The 26517-nt window shown below is 36.8% G+C and overlaps 1 protein-coding gene across 3 annotated transcripts; it reads left to right on the forward strand.

Annotated features, from left to right (window-relative positions):
- The first annotated feature begins 6719 nt into the window (after positions 1-6719).
- Positions 6720-25191, forward strand: LOC116727469 (uncharacterized). Of its 3 annotated transcripts, none has more exons than XM_032574914.1 (8): positions 6720-6899; positions 7700-7830; positions 8462-8562; positions 9073-9221; positions 10465-10693; positions 10852-11072; positions 22179-22238; positions 23366-25191. In XM_032574914.1, the coding sequence occupies exons 2-8, from the start codon at positions 7712-7714 to the stop codon at positions 23531-23533; spliced, it is 1047 nt and encodes a 348-aa protein (XP_032430805.1). In that variant the 5' UTR covers positions 6720-6899; positions 7700-7711; the 3' UTR covers positions 23534-25191. The 3 variants fall into 3 exon arrangements, with proteins under 3 accessions (XP_032430805.1, XP_032430806.1, XP_032430807.1); XM_032574915.1 differs by having other exon boundaries at positions 22182-22238; XM_032574916.1 differs by lacking the exon at positions 22179-22238 and having other exon boundaries at positions 6722-6899.
- The last annotated feature ends 1326 nt before the right edge of the window (positions 25192-26517 follow it).

Consider the following 26517-nt stretch of genomic DNA (forward strand, 5'->3'; position numbering starts at 1 on the left):
AGTGGGCAAGAGTTGTGATATAACATTTCTTTTGCAATCTTAACTTTGTTTTTTTCTCAGAAACCAACTTTGAATGTTTTATACTGTAAGTTGTAACCATCAAGCTCAACCGATATATCCAGAGTGTCCATTCATCCATCCATCCATTTTCTGTTCACCCTTTGTCCCTAATGGGGTCGGGAGGGGTGCCAGTGCCTATCTCCAGCTACGTTCCGGGCGAGAGGCGGGGTACACCCTGGACAGGTCGCCAGCCTGTCGTAGGGCAACACAGAGACATACAGGACAAACAACCATGCACACACACACTCACACCTAGGGAGAATTTAGAGAGACCAATTAACCTGACTGTCATGTTTTTGGACTGTGGGAGGAAGCCGGAGTACCCGGAGAGAACCCACGCATGCACAGGGAGAACATGCAAACTCCAAGCAGAAAGACCCCGGCCGGGAGTCGAACCCAGGACCTTCTTGCTGCAAGGCAACAGTGCTACCAACTGCACAGTGACGCAGTTGGTAGCACTGCACAGAGTGTGTAAAATAAAATTCATGGCACACATGAATTACACTTACAACTGTTAGTACTGAACTACCAATGGGACATTGGAGAGAGGAAAGCCATTGTTTTTAGAGAACCAAATGGAGTTCAGTAAAGCATCTGTTCGTATTTGGTCTCCATCTTGTCAGACTAATATTGAACTAAGCTTGAAAAGAGGAATGCTGCACAATGCTATACAAACCACAATATTTTCATTGATAATAATGTGATATTCTGTAACATAAAATTTCTGTGAATTTTTTTTTTCCTTAGCTTTGAGTCCAACAGAGGGCGAGTGGACACAACCAAACCACTGACTGTCCTCTTTGCCTGAAACCAGAGAAGTACCTCTTAAAGAGAGTCACTTGCAATCAGAAAGCCTCCATTTAATTACAACACACAGGAAATTACCGAGTGAATGGGTCAGGTGCTGATAAGAGGCTGAGTCTCGGCAATGATAGCTCCTGAAACCCGAGGAGACCCCGATCTCAAAGCTGAATTATCACAAAAGGCCATGTCTGGAAGCCTGACAATCTGATTGTACTGTCATCCAGATTCATAATTAATATATTTATCGAATTAATCGCTGAAAAGAGCCCCGGCCTTCTGAACAGAAGGCAGATTCATTCATGGCTGGCTCGACTTACCTCTAATAACAGTGTTGTCAGTGCAATAGGCCCAGAGTCGAACGATCCTCCAAGACGTCATGACAGACAAATTGCTCATCTGTGTGGAGATGATATGAGGAATTTTTGGAGTAAAAGAAAGAAGAAACTGTCCTTGTTTGGTGACATTCACTGCTGTAGTTTTGTTTCAGACTGTGAGACCAGGTTGGAAGAACATGAAAGAGACATTTGCTGTGTAAAGAAATGAAAGTTGATGTTATTGCTCTGGTTTAACAAATCACTCAGCAAAGAGGTGCTTTGTTTCTGCTATATATTGCCCAGAAGAAGATTCATCACAGCATTTAAAATGATATTATAAAAAGTAATACTTGAATCCGATAATATGTTAATTGTAAAACTTATTTAACCCCTTTAAGATTTTTGCAAGGCCTTTTTTTTTTATAAGCAGTCATGTTTCTCGTGGTTTTATTTCAGTCGTAGTTTTCCTCTTGCCACTCTTCCATAAAAGCCAGACTTGCAGAATGTACAACTACTAGCTGTTGTTTCAACAAATTCTCCCAAATCAGGCGTGGATCTCTGGATTCTTGGCTGATTCTCTGACTCAGTGTTTTTGTCCTATTCTGTCATTATCCTTACTCCTGAGAATAAGGGGTTTTTTGTATGGTAGACATTCCCTCTTTCAAGCTCAGAGTTTAGGCCTTTGTTCTGTTGAAACCAATCACAAATTGGACGCATATGGTATTGCGGACACCCATCATATGGCTAAAAAGGAACTGGTTGAGAGTAAAGAGGTCCCTCATTTGTCTCCTGGTTCCCATCTGGGCCCCTAAAAAGGTTACAATGGACTCTAATCACTGATAAACTGCACAATCATTTAAACTGACTATAGATCTATCATTGCATAATAGATTACATCAGACCTCATAGCACATTTTGATTTTAGGGAACCAAAACCCAGGCGGTTGAGCGACAACATAGCTGTAAATGACATTATAAAAAAATATTAAAATAAATAATTTGTGGAGACCCTGCACATTTCCTATTATTTGAAGCTGGTGTTGTAAAGATTTTTACAAGGTCAGCTTACATTTAAAGAGCAAATAGTTTCCCTTCACTGCTTTCTTGTTTACTCTGTGATAATATTTTTTTAACACGTTGTTCTCTGCAGTACTTGTACAGAATGTTTTCATGCAGTCGATCCTCGGCTAGTTGCACTCCTTGTTCCACACTGAGAGCCCGGCCGCTGTTTCAGACTGATTGGATTGGAGCCTCTCCTTGGCGCACGCAGCTGCACAAAACAGGTGGGAAAGGCTTTTCAGTGGGCCTTGCTTACATCGAGGGCTCTCTTTGTAATTGCTGGCAATTACAATATGTGGCACGTGACGCTCCGCCGCTGTTTTCAAACATGATGAAAGGGCAACAAGGTCCCCCCTCATATCCAGCCATAATTGAACAATTAAACTTTAGCATACTAACTACCTCTTCATTTGGCAGAACTCATTATGGAGGCAAGCTACACACAAAAAATGGCTCTCTGGGGTCAAACTCATAATAGTTTCTCTGGACCTAATACTATCTCAGACTTATTGAATGACAGGAAATACTGCTTATCTGTTTTGTAGTTCTGCTTGGGGATCTCATTTAACTACCTTTTAAGCTACATCATAAAAAAAAACTGTTGAATATAGGTATAATATTTGCCTGAGCTAATCCTGGTGGATACCCAGATTATAATTTGATTTCAGGTTTGAAATCTCGCTGTTTGGTTGAGACAGTCAGTCTCTGAAAAATGTCCTAATCTGCTTGGAAAATAAAACGTTTTTTGAGGGAGCATATGGAGAATCTCTTATATTAATAATGCAGTGGAAATGATCAGAAATAAGTGAGGCAAGCATTAGTGATGTCATGCAGACCTTACTTCTGGAAATGAGATGTGGCGATTTGAAAAATCATCTCTGGTGGACAAAAAAAAAATCTTCCCTTTCTTCTTTACTGATATCATTAATTCATATCATCCCCCACAATCAATGTTACTCCTGATAAAAGTCTGGTTTGAATTGGTCAGTATTTTTAAACATTATAAGTCATTTGTGTCAGTTTAAAATATTCCTACTCCGCAGATGAATTTTTCTATTAACTAAATATGTTTAACTGTAACAGATTTGAAATCATCAGCGTCTGTTTACTGCGGCCTGTGGCAATAAATCAAATATTTTATTAAAAGTAGCATTTTAAGGTTTAAAACGCTTTATACTGTACAAATAAAAGCATTCACATGGTTTCACGGTGTAAATGTTGTAAAAATAATTACAAGTTTTAGTTAGAAAAAATGGCTTTTATCACAATTGAAGCTGCCTGTACTTTTCTCTTGTCTCAAAAACGAGACAACAATAAATCTTTCTATGGCTTTTAATTTCGCAGTGGGATTTTCTTTCTCAATCCCTGTTGACCCAGGTCAGTTGACTTTACGCTGCTGTAGATGGCGGTGTTACCCCGATCAACCTTTTCTACAGCACAAATGTTCACAAAAGCGAAGGTAGCAGAAAATTCAGTTCTGGGATAAAACATACCTGGTCTCAGAATCAAAACATGCCTAAAGATGAGTGCTTTAGTGCTAGAATCTTTTGAGAAGCAACATGTCAACACACGCCTAACCTACTTGACTGGTTTGTTCTCCTGTTTTTCCCATTTTGATGAGTGGCTAAAAAAAATGGGCCTCTAAGTCCCTTTATTTAAAGTTCAGAGAAACTTTAAATGTTTCTCTGAACTCTGACCAAGTTAAAATGATCAAAAATAAATGCTTTAGTTACATTTATGTCATTGAAATTTTTGGAGGTACAACTACTTGTGCCACTGATTATTTTGTTGATGGTTTTGTTATTATTCCCAAATGAATGCCGATACTTGTGGAAAGATTTGTAGCTAAGAAAGAAATATGTATTATTGTCAGTCTCCAAATTATTCTGCTTAGGCTGTAAATCACCCATATAATACTCCCATAAGTTCAAACGCTGTCTAATTACACCTAATAATGTACTTTAGGCACTCTATGAGCTCTCCAGGTGCATTAGGTGAAAATTGGATTAGCTCAGGCAATGGACTTAGTGCTTCACTGCCACTTGGAGAAGGCAGTGGACATTAAAAGAATCTGCTATTTAATCAGTTTAAAGGTCTGCATAAGAAATTTACATTTCTCCGAACATAAAATCCTAAAAAAAAAAAGTTTATGCAAGACAGAAAATGACATCACACATCCATCCTGCAGGCAGTCAGTGATACAAAATATGATGAATTTGATATCAATGCCAACAGAAAAGCCAAACCATTGGAGCACGGCCCGCAACTCATATATGTGTCATTTGCGAGTTCAAACACAAGATGATTATATGTGTTGATATATCAAGGCAAGAGATGAAAATGATTGGAACTATATCATGAGGTGGTGATTCTACACTGTATTAAACAGCACAAAGGGGCTTTTGTCATTGAATTCCCACAGCAGTTCAGCCACTATCGCCTCTGCTTTAATTTAATATCTATTTATTTCACTCCATTGTATGGGTTTTATTGAGGTTGTGCCTGTTTTATCGGCTCAATCTAAACCAGAAGTGAAGGTCAGGAGAGGCAGAGTGCCTCTATTTATTGGCTTCCATTGAGCCCATATGAGCTGATTTGGCTATCTGGTTTTGATATTAAGCTCTTTCACAGCATTTTCTGCTCTCCGGATATTGTTTATCACCACATTGAGATTTTTTGCAGTGCATTTACTACTGAATTAAATATTCTTCATCATTTTTGTAATATCCTCTTTGCAGGCTCATGCAGGATGTGCCAGCATGTGTTCTTACCAACTATCTATGAGAATGAGATTAAAAAACAAGCCAAAGCTTCATTTCTTCTCTGTCTTCAAAAAAGTTAGAACAAGTCAAATACTTGGATTTGTGGAAAACTTCTTCATATTACCCAACTTTTATGTTTTATATTTATCCCATACGCTGCTCACCTTTATGTTAATTTGAAATACAGTATATATCTATAATATATAATATCTCCTCTTGCTTTACATTTATTTTGCCCATTCATTCTTGCTAATTATTAGATCATTCTTTTGACACAAAAAGGTTTTTCTTTCAGTGTAAGGTTTAAAGACAAACCAGTTGCTTTTTAGTCAAGAGTTTTGCTTTTTTAATCATAATTTTGCAAACACCAAAGAATTTGTTTTGCACATTCTTAGCACTGTCAATCAACCTTATTCACTCACTGCTAAATGTGCTAATGGTGGAGAAACAACTTATCGTTATTGCTAGCTACACCATAGCACAGAGCAAGGGGAGGGAGGATGAGCAGCCACATGAGTTTGTGATTGACAGCACTAAAACTCTCCTGTCTCTGATTGGTTGTTTCTAGATAGTACTGGGAGAAAGCAGATGAAATAAGTTTTTCATAGATTATTTCTATATCATACTGTCACAACATAATGACAGTTTTAACAAATATGTAAAACAGTATTTTTTATAAAAGTTACATACTGCAGCTTTAATTTCACTCAGGAGAGGACGGGTCAGGAGGGACGTGGGTTAGAGTTGCTGCTGACTGACTCATCTGTTGTTAAGTGGTAAAAGGTACAGGGACAAGTTAAATATATGAATATGTTGGTAATTTTTTTTCCTTCGTTCATAGAATGCTAGTGAAATGGAGGCAGTCGGTCAGGGGCCTTTAGAATTGTCATAACTTTTCCCCCTATACCGCACCCCTGTCCAGGACTACCTTGTAAGGAGCTTGATCCATTTTATTATCAACGCCAAACAAAGCCAAAAGCATCCCACAGCATGATGTTACTACTATTACGCTTCAATATGTTGTGTTTGGGATAATGTTATTTACAGAACAGCTGTATTTACATATTAATTGCACATGTGGACTCTTAATTCAGTGGACTGAATTTTACCTAGGGATTTAAAGACAGGCAAAAAAGCAAGGGTGCACTGATAAATAGGCCCAGATTTTCTTTATTTTTGGAGATAAGCAGATGCTTCCATGTGAAGTCAGTCATATCCACTGATTTTATCTACCTGAACAAAGGTCTGAAAATCAACCACTGTCCTCTTTTGCTCTGCCGTGAGAGGTTAGACTGACAGACCCTCCAGGTCATATCTACACATTTGGAGTTAATACTAGTCACCCCATTATTACCAACTCAGCAACTTTCTTGTTATAGAGCACAAAGTTATAACAAGCACTTTCATAAAGGCTAGGGATAGATAGCTGTTGATCACGCAAACTCACCATTTGGAATATTTTACATATTTCTGATTTCAGTTCTTCAAAAGCAGAGAGCCATTTTGATAAGAATAATATATATTTTTTGCATTTAGAAAATAAATTACAGACAGAACTGTGTTTTGTTTATATGCTACAATGACCTGCCAGACTTTCATAAGTCCTTTAGTTAGCTCCTTGCGTTACAGCGAGACTAACTGACGTCCTCTCCGACGTCACGTCGTGGCAGAAATATGACTCTGCAGGTGGCGCACGTGGTCTGTTGTTTACTTCTTCCAGGAACGTTTTGGTTGGTCCAGCTGGAAGGGAGCAGGGGACGCTTAAATTGTGAAACAGTTTTCCTGGATAGAGTTACTCAGCATTTAGGAGAAAATAGATTGAGTATAAGAGGCCGGAAAGATGTCAGACTGAAAGCTTTTCCTCTTCCGAAGCGGTTTAATCCTTAAAAAGAGAAGAAAAGTAAGTATAGTTTGTTTCCTGGTGAGTTTGTGTGTGTCACGCATGGGTTATTTGTTCTAATCCTCTCTGTTTTCCCCAAGTTCAAACAGCCAAGTGCCCTCAACAGAACTGAGAAAGTTATATATCAGGACATCACTTTTCCACTGAGCGTTTTCTTTAGCTCTAAAAGTTATTGACCTACTCCATTAGCATAAATATGATATAGAAAGGCAGGATTAGGCAAAACACGTGTCTTACGAAGCTTAAATGTGGTAAATAATTGCACAACTCAAACGTAAAGTTATTGACCTGGTTTTGAAATACTTAAAAAAAAAACTTGGCTTGTGTATTTAGTCCTTCTTACTTCAATACCCCCCAAATATGGTTCAGTGAAATTGTCTTCAGAATTCACCCTGATGTAAAATCTATATGACTCCAGCTACTCTGTAAAAACCTCAGACGTTTGTTATAAAACAGTGATGCCCAAAGTCGGTCCTCGAGGGCCGGCATCCTGCATGTTTTGGTTCTCTCCCTAGTGGTAGTAACAACCTCCTCAGCATGTCAATGTTCTTCTTAGGTCTTTAATGAGCCATCATTTGATGCAGGTGTGCTAAACCAGACAGAGGAACACAGCAGACTGTCAGAGATAAAGTTGGCAGGAAGTTTAAAGCAGGGTTATGTCATAAAATAATGTCCAGAACATCTCGCGTCAAACAGAACAGTGTTCAAATATTGATGTTCAGTATGAACAATTTTGCAGGGCAATTTAAATACAACATACTAATGTAAGAATGTGTTCTAACTTCATATCTTTTGTCCAGATACAATCTAGAATGCTTCAGTTTGGAAATCTCTTTGCCCATTTTCACCTTCCCCACAAAGCTTCAGAAAGTGCTCAAAAACAAAGCTTAAAGCAGCTTCCAAGCCTTCCAGACTTTTTGCAACATGTCTTGTAAGTATGACGTCACACTATGTATTGATTTCACAAAATAGGATAAATGCATAGCTAAGTTATGTTGTAAAGTTCTCATTTTTAAATGTGTCTTGAACTAAATATAGTGAATTTAACTAACTCTCTCCTCTAATCAGATATCTTTCCATCCACCAAGTGACAAGACTCTCGTCAACAATAAAATAACTCCTTCATACCGATCCTTTTCCAGAAATAATCCTCAATATTTGTTGGAATATATTTGAAGTCTGTTATGTCTCTCATCAATCAGCTGATACTCCATCCTGTTATAGCTAATCAAACCAATGAGACCTTTCATCTTCTTCAAGGACTGTCATTGGACATGCCTCATATTAGATTTTAACTGTCTAAATCAATCGTGTCATTCACGTTATTAAAGCCTTAATTGCAGCAAAAGTTCCATCATCACAGTGGTACATTCTATATTGAGAGGAATATCAAAATCCAAAAACCTCAGTCATGTTAACAAACTCATAATATATTAGCACAAGCTGTTTTTGTCATGTTACAGCTTAATGAGAGTCAGAACTAAACACATTTAATGGGTAACTTTTATATTTACCAATGTAAAGTAGATCCAATTAAGCTGTTTTGGTTTCGTCTTCTGCAGGAAACTCACCGGGTTAAGGAAGGAAGATGTACACTGCAATCTTCGTGTCCCTGACCAGCATCAAGCTGCCAAAGATGACATCAACATGGTCATCCTGACAGGTTTGAAAGTGTAACCTTTCATGGTGGTTATTAATTATTTGTACAGGGATGTGAAAAAGTTGTTGTCCCATTACAGTTTGTGCGTAGAATTTTGAGAAAAGTGATTAATTTAATACAATTTGGAAGAAGGATGTAACATAACAAATTGTGGACAAATTTTAATGTTTCAGATCACTAGACAAATGGTAAGCCTGGTTAAAGATAATTTGAGTAAATACAAATTACTTTTTGTCCTGTAAGTGACATTTTCTTTTCCAAACCATTAATGTATAGCATAGAGGCACCCCATGAACAGAGAATGATGGCCTTCAATATAGCTCTTATGTTGGACCTTTGCTACATACTTTCCCTCCTTCGTTCTCTGTCCATTTCCTGTCTGATTAGTTTGAATAAAGTTCCACTAGTGCCACATTTTTTAAAAACCAACAAACAAAAGAAAAATATCAATGGACAAAAGCATGATTTTGGAGGTTAATAGACATCCACCTTTGTTTAACTTCTTTTTTTCAGGTCATGGGATCTTCTGCATGGATGTAAAGCCCTGGAGTGGGACAGTGTGTGCTCACAACCAAAACTGGCATGTGCAAGTGAAAGACAAAGACGAGAATTTTACCAATACTCACATTGAACAGGTTGAAGATCCCCTCAAAGCTGTCACGGTACACAGATTTTATTAATAGAAGATTGCTTCAAAAAAAAAAAAAAAAGGAGCTTGTCTAGCATACTTACGCTCAAGGTCCAATTAATTATCTAAATCACTGAATTCATACAAACTGCTACAGGGTTAAGAGACTCTGTGTCACTGTAACAATTTATATGGAAATTTCAAACACTGCAGCAGGGCTACCTAAACTTCACAAGTGGGCACTCTTATAATTGCGTTCACAGACAGAGGGGGCGGTACAGGGGGGTTGAAAGCAGGCAGGTGCCTAAACACAGCTGTGACCTGACGATGCTGTGTCTGTTAGGAGTCACTCATTTCCATTTCTATAGATACTTCAGTATGACAGGAAGCTTGATTAGAAGACCATTCTGGCAGACACAAGCTGCACTGGTAAAATTGTTGAGTCTGCAGATACACTTGAGGTTACATCACTTCCTTTGCTTTTAGGGTCACTGGTTACCAGCCTTTCTTCTTCTTTGAAAGCCTCCAATTGTAATTATAACGGAGGTCATGTATACATGACCAAAACATTTGGTCCCTAAAATGTATTTTATGTCCTTTTTAGTTATCTTTATTTTATTTTTTGTCCAATGCTACAAAGGATTTAACAAGTTTGTAGAATGGTAGACGCTTTATTTACAGTTAGAGTTGACATTAACTGCGGTGTCATGTCGTCATATGAAAGCCACTTATGATAAAAGTGTCTGCCAAACGCCAAATACATGAATTTAAGCAAGACAGCAAGGCATCTAGGATCCATATGGGTCCCACATTTTCCACAGATCTTCATGTATCAAATCTACAGTATTTTAAGCATTTAGAATGGGGCCCTTTGTTATTTCATGGAAAAGCCCATCGGAGGACCTTTTTTATCCAATTTCCTAACCATATGTTTTGCACACATTGGAGTACCACAAGCATCAGTTTATCTGTGTCAATAACTTGTTTGGTCAGAGATTACTTGCTAGTAATTGAGTGGCAAAATGAAGTACTACAAGTTTTTTTCAGATACAGTATAAGATATGCTAGTATGCTAAAGGTACCAATGAAGAATTTTTTAAGCCTAACAAAAAAGTTGAATCCTTCCAGATGTTTAGCTACAAAATGTTACTTTAACAGGAGGATAAAGAAGAAAACGTACTATCTACATCCTTATGGTAATATTTAAAAATGAACAGCCAAAAAAGAAAGTACACAATAATTTTTTTTTCTTCATTATGTTTAACTGTCTCTTCTAGCGCAAAACGGCTCAATTATGCAGTCATTTGAAGAGGAGCGGAGTGCCTGTACGCAACAGTCTCTTCTTCCCCAGAGTCATCTTTCTCTCCCCCGACCTCAAGCTGGATGAGGAGCTGATGAAGAGAAGGGAGCTGGTACCTTACAGCCAGATAGATGAGTTCCTTAAATCTTTCAAAGAGGGCTATATGGGCTGGATATCTGATGCTTTGACTCCCTCCTGGATCTCAGGTGAATGGATCTACAGGCTTTAAAAATGTATATCATGGCTGAAACCCTCATGGTCTTCAAAGAGCTTGCAAAACCACATTTTTAGTCTTAAGTTTATGTTATTAAATTTACCAAATTCAAACAATTCAGTGGTATTTTTATTTTTTATTGCTCTGCAGGTCATCTGTCATACAGGCAGATGGAGTCGGTGCGAGGCATCCTCAGGAAGATGGGAACGTGGGACCTGGTGCTTTTGCATGGTGGTGAGCAACTGAAAGGAGACTATCAGGGCTGCCAGTACATCGCGCTGGACCGCCAAGACACTGAGACGTTGGAGTTTTCCAGAGTCAAGACCCTCGCTGCTGAGTCATTGTGGGCTTTGTTAGGCCACGTTCCTCAGGTGAGTTCACAAACCTGACTGATGAGTTTACGTCATGTAATGATGTAAAATGTAAGGGTGGACATGATCCAGCAGGGGGCAGTAGTACTTTATGGCTGTCTAACTCAACTCTGTTGTTATGTCTGCCCTGTTGTGGTGCCTGGGAATGCACTCGTAGCATAATATAACACAACTTTAAAATGTTACTTGAACCCTTTTTAAGGTAAATCTTTATTTCAAAATGTTAAAAAATAAAACAATAAATTTTTATGAGACATTTAAATGAAAAGTTCTTTGTATTTTTTGCAATGAGGAAAGCATTGGTCTTTTTCAATCTCTTGAAATAAAATAGTAACTATTAAAAAATCTAATTGCTTGAGAAAGAACATGTAATTTCTTACACCAGAAACTGAGACATCTAGAACAGCATACTATTTATCAGTGATTGAAGATTGCAATAATGATTCTTGTTTTGTTTTTTAGTGCAGCCAGACTAAAGCAGTCACAACTTTGTGAGACATGCATTCCCTTGTCTGTCAGTAGGGATGACTTCACAAGGTTCTTTGTAAATAAAATCAATTCCAATTTAAACAAAAATGATTAGGATCCTTCCCAAAATTGCAACTTGTTCATTTCTAGACGAGGTTCCCTTAGTAATAACTCTATGACCTGATTTGTCTGTATTTTTTAACTGATTTTAACTGATCTTAGCTTCATCTACAACTTTGACATTAATCTTAACCCTCATTCCCAGTAGATATTTTGTCAGTGTTTGCAGCAATACACCAATTGGAATTATATGATTAATTGAATTTCTAACATTTCTAAACCAAAAGATCACAAAATGGATACACACCCATTACTGAAAAGTCCTGATTTTTTTCTTCTTATCTTCCAAGCATTTACTTCATCACACTCACATTATCACTTTGTCAGTTATAAATAAGAATATATTTAAATCTGTTTAACATTTTACATCATTTAAGTTCATTATATGCTTTATATGTTTATCTAGTTGTGCATGTTTAATGTAGTCTGTTTAATTTTTCAAAAATATCACTTGTTGGCGAAATTAACAAGTCTTGCAACTTATAATCAAAGTTAATATAATCAAAAACACAGCAGCATATATAATGAATTCTGAAGTGATAAATGTTTAATGCAATTGACATTTTTGTTTTAATGTAATTCATGTGACTTCCAGCACTGCCTATTGCTGATAATGTCTTCAGAAAAATTATTTCATATACTTTATTTTTGCATTGTTTATCAAAAGTCTAGTAACAGACCTGGTTAAAAATATGAAAAAACAATCTCGTACTAGTATTAAAATTCATTAGTATCAAATCAACTTTTAAGTCATCTCCTATTGTTTCCACACAATCCTTTCCATAACAATATAGATATTACCAGTAAAGTGTCTGCTACCAGTAAAGATAGAAGTTTCTAATATTAATTAGAAACTTCTAATTAATATTATTAATTAGAAGAAAAACATTGGTCTTGGCACTCATACTTGAGGAACACCACATGAAATCCATAGCAATTGTTAATCTGTATGTAGGAATGCAGCTAAATATGTTCTTAGTTACACATTGAAAAACATATTTTTGAACATTTTTATTCAGGAATTCTCACAAAAAATGTATTTGCTACTCATACATCACTTTCAATTGTCAGTTAATTTGCTTTGAAGGTTGACATTACTTCTTCAACACCAAGGAGCGTGACCTGTGGTCCGCATCCATTACTGATTCACAACCCTGTGCACCCAAACACTGAGCCTCGGCCTCCCATACAAGTCCAGGCTTCAGTTTGCACCCAGCCCCCACTCTCAAAAACCCAAACCCAGAGTATGCACTCTCACTATTCGCCTCCAGCTGCTGTGTATTTGATACATGACCCGGCAGTCATTAGACAGTCTCCAGCAGACTCCTTTCTAGCCTATGGGGACACACGCAGCAAAAGAAAATATATTGTTTTCAAAGACATATTTTTAACTGCAAATGTGTCACAAAGCCTGACGTACCCTTCAAAATGATTTTTTTTTTTTTTGCTGTACTATGCCACATATGTTTTAATATATATTTCAACAAATTTAAATACGTGAATGGATTTGTGCATAGAACACATTCAGCTTGAAGCCTGTCCCATCCACTGTATGCAGGATGACATCCACTTTACATGTGTGCAGCTGCTGCAAAGGGGAAGCTTGAGGGGATGCAGGGAAACCTAATATCTCCCCTGGGCATATTTTCAAGGCTCAGAAATAATGCATGCTTTTGATTTGTTACTTGTAAACACACAGGCTGAAAAACCTGTGGTATGACCTTACAGTTTCACTCGGGCATCTGCTTGCTCTGTTAAAAGGGGCGTCAGATCGCGTGTGTTTTACCCGTGAGTTCGGGTAATTGCTCCGCAGTGAATGGGAGGTCTACATGCTCCAAAGTGGAGAATGATAGAGTAGAGTGGCTGTAATTTATTAATTACGGTCTATATTCTTAGACCACGGTCCTGGCTTCATTCAATTTGTAAGGATTGAGGAGTAATTACAGTGTGTGTGTGTGTGGGGGTGTCTGTGTCTGTGTGTTAAGGAGGCAGACTAAGAGGTGAAAGTCTGTTCACATCAAGATCCAAAGTGCAGGTTTATTTTTGTATTTATCTCTGCGTTATATCCTGTTTGGTTAGGTTGTTTTTTAAATGAAACATGACATTGTTTGTCAGTTTCTTCAAAAAGCGCTCCTTAAAGTTTCCGATTGCATGCGACCATTTAACATCTCCGCTAATATAAAGACTGTACAAATACGGGTGTCTCGGTTGCTGGAGCTACATCTTGTCTCCCTGACAGGCCACAGGTTTCACACAATTGCAGCTTGTTAATTCAACTCCACCCTGACATTCCTCTCCGTCTGGCTGTCTCCTGGGCTGCACGTGTCACAGGCTTGTAATGGACAGCCTGGTGCGTGTCGAGCTTGGCGCAAATGAAAAGGTTGAGAGGAGGGGGACATCAACTGCTTTGTGGTGGTAATGAACGATGGCAAATAGTAAAAAGGCCTGGAGCAGGTCATTTACAAAGCCTGACAATTCTGCTGCCCAAATAGATCTTATCGGGATCGACTGTCGCCATTCGCTCTTTCTTTATGATGAGTTCAAATTATTTATAGAGACGTCACAAAATACTCACATTGTTAATTTTAATTGTCTTTTCATATATTGTTAGGTTCTCAAAAACAAAAAAAATTGATTTTTGTAATATATATTTTTTTGAAAAACAAAAATGAAGGTTTTACACATCACAAACTGGGTTTTAAATAATATTCTAATATTCCAGTCCAACTTTCACTAATCTGTATGGTATATAGACAGAGTAAATAACATTCTCATTTTTCATGTTTTTACAAGTAGAGTAAAGGCCTGGTTTTAAAACACTGATGGTTTCTGGACTGGTTTTGGTGGTAGTCAGAGGCCATTTTTACAAGTAAGGTTACTAAGCACAAAGTAACTGTTTAGAAAGTAAATATGATTCAAATGATCTGTAATTTAGATTTAAAAACCAAACGACTCAAAATAATTTGTCATGCCTATCTTTGCTTCAGACAGATATGCAATACCTTCCATTGACCTCCGAAGTTGAAACTCTTGAAATTATATTAATCAAGCATGACGATGTTCTTGGTACAAGCCAGATCAGTAGGATTTACCAGTTATTATAGTGTTAATCTATTCTGCTATAGTGAGTTAGTCTATTCTGATTTATTCACTAAAGTTCCTCTTGCAAGTTTTATGATAGTCTCCCATGAATCTGTTACGCAATTTCCTCAGCAGCTTTTACAACTTAAATGAAAATTGTTTCCAAAATAAAGCACCAGGATATTCAAATTTCTATCATTTCAGGATCACTCTTGAAAGAAAATTAGAATTGGAAATAATTTGCTCAGTAGTGTGCGTGTGTGTGTGTCTGCGTGTAGGAAACCGCTGAGGAAAACATAATTACACAAGAGAAGTGTGCTGCAGTATCACAAGTGTCTGTGATTAGCTAGTAAAGACGTGGTCCACTTACATAGTGGAAGGCAATGATAAAAGCTGTGATGTGTTTAAACTTGGTAAATATTCTGTTTTTTTTTTCACTCAAGTACTGAGAAGTAGTGAAAAGTCCCACAGAGAGAATCTGCTTGTGTCCATTTGAAGATGACTCTCTGCCTTTCCTCTAAATTTATCCCCCTGTGTGATATAGCAGTCATGTTGGAGAGCTCTTCAACCACTCTTTTGTTAATTTAAACATCTGCTGTCAAGGTTCATGTTTTACACATCCTACTTAACATGTGCAGTTCCAGTTAATTTGAAAACTGTATATGTTTAAAAAAAAGCTTTAAGGCATCAATATTCCTTCAAAAGTTGGTCTGCAGCAAGAATAGACATTTAAATTTTATTACAGAACAAATAGGAACACTTACCAACGGTTGGTGATATACAATTATTTAAAGAAAATCGCTCAGGAAAATAAAATGTTCTTCACATCAGCTTAATCAAGTTTGAAATAAAAACTGACAAAAACTGACTTTAAATACTGTCTATTTCCCTGAAAGAGCTAGCATTTGAGCAGCAGTAAAGAACACAGTGTTTCATACAGATACAAAAAAAAGTTGAAACGACGTAAAGACTTTAAACCTAAAACTGCCAGAGGTATAAATATTTGTGGGCTTGCAATTTGAAGATATGTTCAGCTCATTATTTATCAGGCAGCCAACTGAACCAGCTGGAAGGACAATTTTTCCAATGATTCCATCCAAAAATGACGTTCACATTCTTACAACATAAATTAAAATTATGTGGAGAAAAGCTGTAGCTGAAATTCTTTTATGAAGGAGTGCTTGGATAAAAATTTACATGATTATGTGCTGCTTACATAAAGTGAGCAGCACAGACATCTGCAGGAAACTAGAAAAGCAACAGTTTGAAACTCAGTTAAGTCATTCTTCAAATGTTGTGGGATTGTTCATGATTATTACAATAACTACCATATATAAAGTTTGATCACAAACAAACAATCCCCCAAAAATCTAGCTAATTAACAAATTTAAACTGTGCAGTGGTGGATAAAGTGTTTGTCCCTTACCGGCTTCTTAGTTTTTTTGCATGTTTGTCACATTTTTCTCAAACAATTTTTCATAACTATGCATATTTTAAATTCACTATGCTAAATATACATCCATACTGCGATCTAAATTCATACTGAGTTCAGTTTATTTATCAAGTACCCAGCAAGATCTTATGAAGGCACGATTTCTCTATTAAGGTTTCTATGATCGATTTCACAAACGATTAAATTAATTAAAGTAATGAAAATGTAGTGGAGGAGAAATATGAAAATTGCAATTGAAAATCAAATCTAAGCTTTCCAGTCAGCCCTGGTCCCCTGCATGACCTACTTTCATGCATTTTTAATTGCCGAATTATCCAGAAACCCATGTGGTGGTCACAACAAATGGTTCTGGGGGTTTCCTGCAGCTGTACAGAATACAAGCAAAGCCCACTTAAGAACAAATGTGAAATAAAAACCCAGATTAAAAACACAAACAGTCACAGTTGGAGTCCGTTAGCCATACTTACCACAGAACTTGGCAATGGATGTTTTTGTAATGGTAAAATTAACTCAGAAAACAAAATGCCAAACAAACTGAGACAAATGAAAAAGTGACTATTTTTAAAGGGAAAACTATGTGTTACATTACTTTGATTAATTTTCAGTCTTTATCTAGCCAGCTCCTTTAAGGAAATTTAACTGCATTCCTCAGCAGCAACAAAATCCCTCCAACTCTCCAGAGACCGTCCTCTACTTAAACATATTCTGTACTTAGACTCAACTTTGTACAATTTTAGCTACTCTAATATTGGTTACAATTTTTCCAGTTAAACAATATGAGCTACACTTTGGACATTTTAGCTAATTTGAGCTCAGAAATTCGGCATATTGCATTTATTCTGCATTTTCACATGGACTGTCTTTTCTTCCTACTCAGTATTTGTAAAGCCAGAGATGTTGGCTTCATATTTGCTATCATTCTAAAAATATTAATTGCATAGGAGGACTGCTAAAAGCTGAAACAATATTATTAAAAAGCAAGCATTAGCACTTGCACATTCTTTTTTACAACATAAGAAAGCAGTTGTTTTTTTTTTTAGTAAAAAGCAAGTGCTGTTATAAATAATTCAATGCTAATGTAATCCCCAGAACTGTTGACTTTCCATTGAAACTAAAATCAAAATCTTTTGAAATAGTTGGACAGTCCTAAACTAATTATTTTTATCCCAATTCTCTTCTGTTCTTCCAGTCAGGAAATTTCATAACTAAAGATTTTTCTCCATATCCAAATTTGGTACTAAATGCGAGGGCTCTCTTGCTGTAGCTTTTCCTTGCTTGTCATTGAAGATCTTAATTTTATCTCCCAGACCTCAGTTATTTGTTTTGTGGATTCCGGATATTACAGAGATCTCCCACAGAACAAGGCTCTTAGATATGATCAATAGGGATTCATGAATAATGAAGGGGACTGAGTGGAGCAGAGGCACTTAATTACAGCTTCAAAAGCCATTCTCGTTAATTGAGGTGAATAAAGGTGGTGAAGTGGACTGCGTAGAGCCATTAGTTTTCTTTTTTTAATTATTATTCTTTCTTTTCGTAATTACAGCAAAAGAAAAACCTTACTAACATCAAGAAAAGCCCAGCTCAAGTCACGGCTTTCTCAGAATGATGCATTTTTGTGTTTGCGATTAAATAAAAAAAGTTTAATTTGGGTGCTAATTCATTTCTCCTGGCCACCTGTGAGCAGTCTGTTGTACTTTTAATGTAAATGACAGTACACTGCATGTTCAGACAACCTCTGTGGGCTGTAGATACAATACTTAATTGACAGCCCTGCCATCTGTTACGGTTATGTGAAATTATGGATAAACTAGTTAACAGACACTTTGGCCCATTGTCTGTTGTTTTGATAATCACCCTTAATAACAGTCGGCATCAATATGGTCTTTAAACCCGATTTGAGAGTTAATGGAGTCAGATGGGGACAGTCGGTGTGTGCTCTGGGGCTAATTTTGTTAGAGATGTTCGTAAAGACCAAATTAAATCAGTCGTAGATTGGACCCTCTCAAGTCAGCCAGACAACCAGACCCATTGAGGAGAAAAGGAGGGGATTCATATTTTAACCTCTCAGAAAATGCACTTATGTGGATGGAAATAAAGTCATAGCAGGGTGACTGGATGCAAATGGTTATTGGAGAGAGTCTAATGGCTTCCTGTTAGCCGAGGCAGTCTGTTAGGAAACAGCCATTCAGAATTTAACGTGCAATTTTTTTTCCCTTTGTTTTCACATTTATGGCTTTAGATAAACGTAGTTATCGATGTAAATGGTCATGTCACCAAATCAAAGTTTAATAATTTTAATGCATGAGGTACATCTGGACCATGCAGAAGCTTTGTTAGGATGTATTAATATTTTATGCAGGAAGTAGTGCAGAAACACTGCAGAAGTAGTTGATGAATTGGCCAGCAGCTTTTTTCAGTGAAAAAAATATATTCTTGTACTTATAGCACATTTTGAAACGATTTGAGTTGTAATTATATTGTATCCACTTTTTAATTTGATTAAGTTGGGGCATAATTTGGGACTTTTACAATCCTTTAGCATACTATCTATTTAAGTGAGTTGAAATTGAATTCAGTTTTACAAAAAAATGTGGTTAGTCTATGATTTAACAAGATGGCAAATGCATTTGTGCATAGATTAAGGTTTGTTTGGATAGATTATATTTGTCTGATTTTAAAAAAAAAATTCAATCTTATGAATATTTCAGAACTTAAAATTCTGAAACATTTAAGTTCAACAACAACAACCAAAAAAAGAAAACTGAATAAATGTTCAAGGGTGGAACACTTTTTCACAGAATAATATCTACCTACAAACCAGTTTTGCTCCTTTTACGTGATGTTTTTGACTGTCAACAAAGCCGTTTGGTTTGTCAGAGGTGTGTCACTTTGTGTTACCTCTCCGTTTGCGTCTGGGGAGACACGGCACGGAACAAAGAGCCCGTCGTCTGAAGCCGGTGTGCCGTTACGCTCACTGAGAGTTCACCTGAAACACTGCACCCATGGCTCCAGGTAACGGGCCCTTCTGACTGATGCCCCGCTGGAATTCTTTGACTTTATCAGAGGAAGAATCTGAACTTTGTGAATGGCAATACACACAGGCGGTGACACATCCTTACCCAGTTACAAGGTTCCTCTCATTAATCACATTAATCAAACTTGTCAGACCCCAATATTTAAACACAAGCAAGTTTTGCTATGTGTATTCACAAAGAAAAATCAGTTTTTTGTGCTTGTTTTATTATTTGAACACATTTACCCCAAACATGCTTTGAATATGTGCGGTACACTTGCTGGCCTGAAAGGTAAAGGATAAAGAAACCAGCGGAGATCAGTATCAGCAGAATGAACTTTCTTCTTGCTTTGTGGAGACTTTTGGCAGATGGTAAATAAGAAGGAGTTTGTCTGAAACACGAGGAGTGATGTCATTCAAATAACTCCAACATCTCTGAAAAAGAGAGCGGCAGCCCAGGGTAGACACTGATAGGTGAGCTCTCAGCCCCTTCTGTTCCACCCAGCCTTCGCCCCGAGGGCGCTGCCCTCAACATAAAGTGCTACAGACGCCCACAGTCACACAAACACTCAGGCCTGTTAGTGCTTGAAATGGTAGTTATTATGGTGTACTTGTGAACAGTTTACAAGGAAAGGTGAGATATAATTTTATTAGCTATTGATCTGTTCATGCTGGCTTGTTGAAGATTGGAAAGCTGTGACAAACTGTAATTCCATCGGCTCACTAAAGGAAACGCATAAAGATTACTTAATGATGCTGTAAAGTCTTTGTTTCTTTAATTTGTGATTTTTTTATTCATTTTTTTGCCTACAGCTAATGAAAACACAAAATACAAGATTAGAACATTTTCATTACGGAAATATGAACTTAATAAAAACTGTTACATCCTTAAAGGATGTTTTATTCAAAAACTATTATTTTCTGACAAATGTGTGTCATCAAAGCATATTCTGATTTATTGAAAATGACTGTCGGATAAAAATCTCGTATATTTTTCTTCAACTTTATTATTGTATGCATCTTTATGATGGTTTATTATAAAAATCCAATAAAAAGTGGTGCTCAATTTTTATTGTAATACAAAAAATGTGAAAGGTCTAACAGTTGTGAAAATATCTGCAAAACACTGTTGCTCTTCCTTTGTGACTCGTTGGTCTGTTGCAAATTTGACAGTGTCGTCTTTTGCTTCAGACTGTTGCTTTACGTGACTTTAAAAGCATCATGCCGTACCAGTTCCTGAATCTGTTAATCTATTTGGATTAGAAAAACATCTGCCACACAGGAACGCTACCTGTGATTTTCAGCCAAAAGTGGTAGGAATCTTCCCTCTTATTTTAGCAACATATAACTTCCTTTATATTGGTTGTTTTTTTTTTTTTTGCTTGATAATATTAACTGATGCAATAATTAAACATAAACTTTGCCAGAATGCTTCCAATTGATTTTGATCTTCTGCAATCTGCAGTAAAATCTCCAAAATATGTTTCTCGTCTCATCATCTGTTCTGTTTGAAAGATGCAGAAGCTGCATTGTCTGACCCACAGAGGATAGAAGCGCCTAGCTTTCTGTGCCTAAAATTAGTTAATTGCTGATTAGCGATGATTACACTTGGCTGTAATTTGTTAGAATAATTCCACTCTGACATTCTTGCCTTGGTTTGTAAACCTCTGAGCCACCAGCTGTCACAAAGCTACTTTTTCATGCATCCCAAATTAATAGACACTTGCTGACTCAGAAGTGGCCTGATGCTATTGTAACACAAGCCATGTGGCATCCGGCCAAGGCTGCAATATAAGACACAATTGTTTTGTCTTTTTGTCCTTTTTTCCCCTCTATCTTCCTACCCCCTTTTTAATGCACACTAATAAGCAAGTAAATGGTAGAAAGATGTGTGTGTGAAATCATGGCAGCCTTTGTTGCAGATAATTAGGTTAGCAGCGAGAGCGTGCAGGTGCTGAGGGTGTGCTGTGTGCTTGTGGTGTGTTATCGACTTGCTCATAGGCTGTCAGGGGTGTCGCACTTCCCATCAGCCCCGAAGCTCAGCAACCTCTTCACTATTAAAATGATCACTTTCAATAGCAGACAAAAGAAAGAGGGAACATATCTAGTGCAGGGTATTTTCCCCACCTCTAATGCTTATCTGCCTTTTGATGTCGCCGTAATAAAAGGCCCATTGCGCTTCCACAATGACCTGCAAAATGGACAAGGGGCCGATATACTAGGCTCTGACTGTCGCTAGCATTAACTAAAAGGCCCAGACATTATGGAGAGCCGGGGATGAAAGTACATAGAAAAAAAAAATAATTGAAAAATTGCCTAATGCTAAAGTGAAAGAAAATGGAACTGTGAAAAGGCACTGTAATATTCTGTTATCCCCAGTAAATGCAGCCAAACAAGAGATGTGGCGTGGCATTCTTTTTGAAATGGATGTGGTTCAATTACCTGCATGTCTAAATCTAGTTAAGGCCGCCATTGTCAGGCTTGAAACATAACAGGCAGTTTTGATGTAGTGTTAAAGCGTATTATGCCCTACAACCTACAGAAAATCAAGGGAGGGATGACTCCATTCAAGATGTGGAGGGAAATTAAAGCTCATACCGAGAATAGGGTTAATTTTATATTTATTCCGTTCCGGACTTCTGTTTGGATCTCAGTTCCGACAACAGCTGATTGGAAAGGTTACAGTTTAATAGTTAATTTGATGTTAAATAGAGGCATGATTCTTTCCATGTGTAACATGCTAGCATCACAAATTGACAAATGTATTGCTGCTTCTACTAAAATAGGTAAAGTGACTCTTTTAGTCCAGCACCATAATTTAACTCTAATTTGAGCACAGTTATTTCTGTTGAGAAATAATAATTGTTAATACAATCATCATTGGCACAATTGTTGCCACTCCTGCTGTTACTGCTTTGTACAAACCTCCTGTTTGCTCTTACTGTTGTCTGTTCCTCTGTCTTTTGAGAAGAACGGTGCATACAGAGAGAGGAATCTTTGGTCGGTCCTCATTGTACAATCTCACAAGTTATTCCAGAATCCTAGGTCCTCCATTATACTCTCTTTTGTTTAGCTCACTTCAGAGGGATTCTGTATGATTTAGGCTGGGAAGGCTATGCAAAGAGGTCATATGCATTTGGCCAGTATCCTGCTACAAATCATTAATGACCAATTTCCATGTTACTGGCAAGAGTCTGTGATCATTTTATCCAGAATCCCAAGATTTAATAATACTACACACACTAAGAAGCTCTGAAGGCCTTTGGAAGAGAAAAGGGTTCACAGCATCACACAGCCACCACTATTTAAGTAAGTTTGGGGTGCTTTGGCACCCTTAACCCTTTTACACTAGACTTACTTGAATTGGAGAGATGGAAAATTATCTTATTATCTATCATCTGGGGATAGACATTATTGTGGGAAGAACTGTGATAATAATAAACAAATATATCTACTATCCCCCAATGTGATTGGGATTCAATATTTTGCTGCTACTTCACTTTGTTCCATATGATACTATAAATACACACAATTATGTTTGAAAATACAAAGATGTTAAAAAATACAAAGATGTTTGAAAAAAATACAGTTTTTGTGTACTCATTTGGAGTATTGTTGCACCACTTAATGTAACTATTATACTGACAATGCCTGTTTGTTCATTGGTAGGTTTTATTTGTTTCTCATATTTGTATTTGGGAGGCTCTGATTGTATGCAGGTCATGTAAATTATTTTATTGCTATCATTATAAATAATATGTTCCTCGAGTAACTTTTTATTGATTGCAGATATGGTTAAATTCGTCAAGAGGCAAATTTCCCGTAGCTATTTCATAACTTACAAAAACACATCTACCTTACTTACGTGTTGTTCTGTGTCTGTTTTGTAGAGTTGATAAAGGAAGGAAAATGTTTAAATCACAGAAAAATATTTTTAGATCCTTTGATCGACCTGAAACTGTGAATATTTCCAGGAGGATGACAATGTTTATAATACAGGCCAGAAGCTAAGACATGGTCATAGCAGTAAAAAATAACAATTCCCGTAATAATTTCTTTAAGATCATGCACATTACTAGTCTTTGTTTAAAATTCTTGCATCCTGACCTTTGTTTTCTGAATTAAAGGTGTGTTTTTCCGCTTTCTACTCCTCAGGTAACTGTTAAAATGTATAAACGAGGTCCTCACGGCTGGCTGGGTAAATCCCTGAATGCCACCGCCATCATCCCTTCCAACACCTTTGTGATCTTCAGAGTTAGTGGCGAGGAATCTGATGCCAAAATCCCAGCGAACACTATTCACAGCATCACACTTAGCATATGACACGGTGGAGACGATCAAAGGATTAATGGAAGCTTTCTGAATGAATAACGCAAAAAAACAAACAAAAAAAAAACATGTTTTTTATGAATGAATGTTTCTCTATGCAGATATGGCACTTTGTTGTGTGTTGCTAACATATTCCACGTCTTTGTGTGAGCGCACTTTGAAAAAGAGCCCATTTGCAATTTTTTCTGCTTAATTCTGAGAGTGAACAGGATGTTAATGAGATTTTTGACAATTAGCCTGATTAACTTTGTCGTGTTTTGAATTTCCAGGGCCGACCCCCACTTTGCGCGAGCTGTTAATTAACCATTATTCCTGCCGACTGGGTCACATCAGTTTGAGCAGGGAGTGTTTAATGTGCTAATCGTGGCTGTTAAAACGGGCGGCCTCTGGCTCGATGAGGATCCAGGATGTCAATGTTTCAGTGGGTTTTATAGGAAGTTATTTACAGACTGTTTAGAGAAAGTAAATGTTTTTGATATCTTAATGTGCTCCACTGCTCAGAGGAGACTGTGCGGTTCCATGGTTTTATTTTGTCGGCATGGGAGAGGGAAAAAATTGTGATATGGTTACCTCAAGATAATACAGTAAAATGAACTTTCAGTGGTGATGGGATCCCCTTTAGCTAAAGCCTATCTATACTTGTGCAGAATTTTTAATGTGTTATCTGAGGGAGAGTTTAAAAAGCAAAACCACTTGTTTGCATGGATTTAGTCTTGGCATTGGGCAATTGAAAACATTGAGGTAAACCAAAGCTTTTGTTAGTTACTGTATAAAACTGCTAAAATGTTCCTTTGGTTTAAAGTCCTTTTTATGTCTTTCTCTAAAGCAATAGTTGTAGTGGTGACTGAAACACCGCTGCAACTATTGATTTAGAGAAAGACATTTTAGCTGTATTTCAAAGCAAATGCCTATTAAAAACATTATAATATTTATACAGTTCAAAGTATTCAGATTTTAGCAGATGGCAGATTTTAGTTTAATCTTTACATTTTCCTAACATGTATCGTTTGATTGGAAGTAATATTTTGGAGTGACCGATCCAGTCAAGTATCCCAACTTAATGTAATAGAGAATCTATGAAGAATGCTAAAAATTAGTGTGATTACAGAGAATGACTACGTCAATAACATATTCAAGTTGTAACAAAATTTCTTGTGTAATGGCATATTATGCCCTATGCAAAATACAAAAGCAATTAAAACAGTTTTTATTTAGTTTATTTTATTTTTTCACAATTTTCTGTCAATACAATAAAGCTTCTAAGGATTATTGTATTGTAAGAATATACCATCTCATACCTAACTCGGGCACATCTTTAAACGATATCAGCCTAACTTGATTAATTGATTTGTATTCCTTAAATTAAAGCCAAATGGCCAACAGCTATTTTATGAACAGCGTTGGCTAAAAGGTATTTAGAAAAATGGGTAAAATAATAACAAATAAAATAGACTAATAAGCAGTGAGTTGATGAATGATGTATTTTAATTTATTTGTAATCTCTATTTGAATGCCTTTCAGTTTTCTTGAAACTTCAAGCACTTCACAGAAATGGATTATTACTTTCTTTAGCTGATTTGTTTAAGCAATGTGGGTTTTTAAATTATTGTTTTTAATTTGTGGTATAATAAAGGTTTTTCATTGTTTAGCAATAACGTTTTACTCTCTTTTTTGGGGTCCATGCAACTGCCACCTAGCTTCATTCTGGTGTTCTGAAGTTTACTTTCTTTTTTTTTAGTTTGGGTTTTATACGTCAACAAAACGGTTTACATTAATTTGCTCTGCATTTTAGTGAAAATAATAGATGATTTTCAGGACGGTATTTATTTGTCATCATTCCTTCATAAATAGCAACAAAGGGTAAATCTCAATGTATTTTCTTGGGATTTTTCTGTTACAATCAGAAAAGGTTTGTAACATGTTATGTATGTTAACTTTACATAACACATATGTAAAATTAAAGGAAATTGTGACCTGGTTTTTTACATTATAAAACTGAACTGAAACATGGGGTGTGCATTTATATTGAGCTCTTTTTAATCTATCTGTAAAAAAAAAATCTAGCACAGCATCCAGAAGTGAATTAATTGCTAAGCAGTCTAGCTAAAAGTGATTTTAATATCTTAGCATCCAGTTCACTGGAAGAAAAAAGGACCTAAATACAAGACAAACCTAGAATAAATCCTGCTAGGAGCTTCTAAAGACATAAGATGGGAATCTACACATACAGCCAGAGATGCAATGAAATTGTTTAGATCCAGTTTGGTTGGGTAGAGTTGTTTCGTGATGATAAATTACCAAAAAATTGTCAGTAAGGCTGACGAGGAAGGGGATCCAAAAGTCTTTCAGCTGTACGTCCAGCAAAAGGTTGTTTTTACAAAGTATGGACTCAGGAGGGCTGAATATAAAATAACTATGGAGAACAATTTTCCTTTTTTATTTGTAAAACATTTTGAAACCCATTATTTTCCTTCTATTCCATAATTAAACCCTATCTTATTTATTCTATTTAAAAAAAAACTCCCAACAGAATACATTGGAGTTTGTGGATGTAACATGACACGTGTACTTATATCCTGTCAGAAATATTCAAGACCTATGACAGATATGTATTTGTTAAACTACCTGTGCATACAATCATTTGTCACAATAATTCTTCTTAAAAACATTATCAGGGAGACTGAGGATATCAATCAACAGCTCACTCTTTGAAGGCATGCAGCATTTCTCCAGTGTGGTTAAAAAACTGGGGATTAAGGATGGATGACTGGTCATGGGGACAAAGAAAACCCTGTTGGGCTATGCGGCCGTGACTGGGAGGGGAAGCTGAGCGGAAATGGACATGGGGATCAGACTAGAACAGAGTGTGACAAGGTAACAAGGTAAACTGATCCAGCCTGCACTCCTTACAGAAGCCATCAATGAGGGTCTCTATTAAAACAGAAACCCTCTTTGGATATCAGGTTGGAGTGAAATTT

Source organism: Xiphophorus hellerii, chromosome 10 (assembly GCF_003331165.1).
Source record: "Xiphophorus hellerii strain 12219 chromosome 10, Xiphophorus_hellerii-4.1, whole genome shotgun sequence".
Classification (NCBI taxonomy): domain Eukaryota; kingdom Metazoa; phylum Chordata; class Actinopteri; order Cyprinodontiformes; family Poeciliidae; genus Xiphophorus; species Xiphophorus hellerii.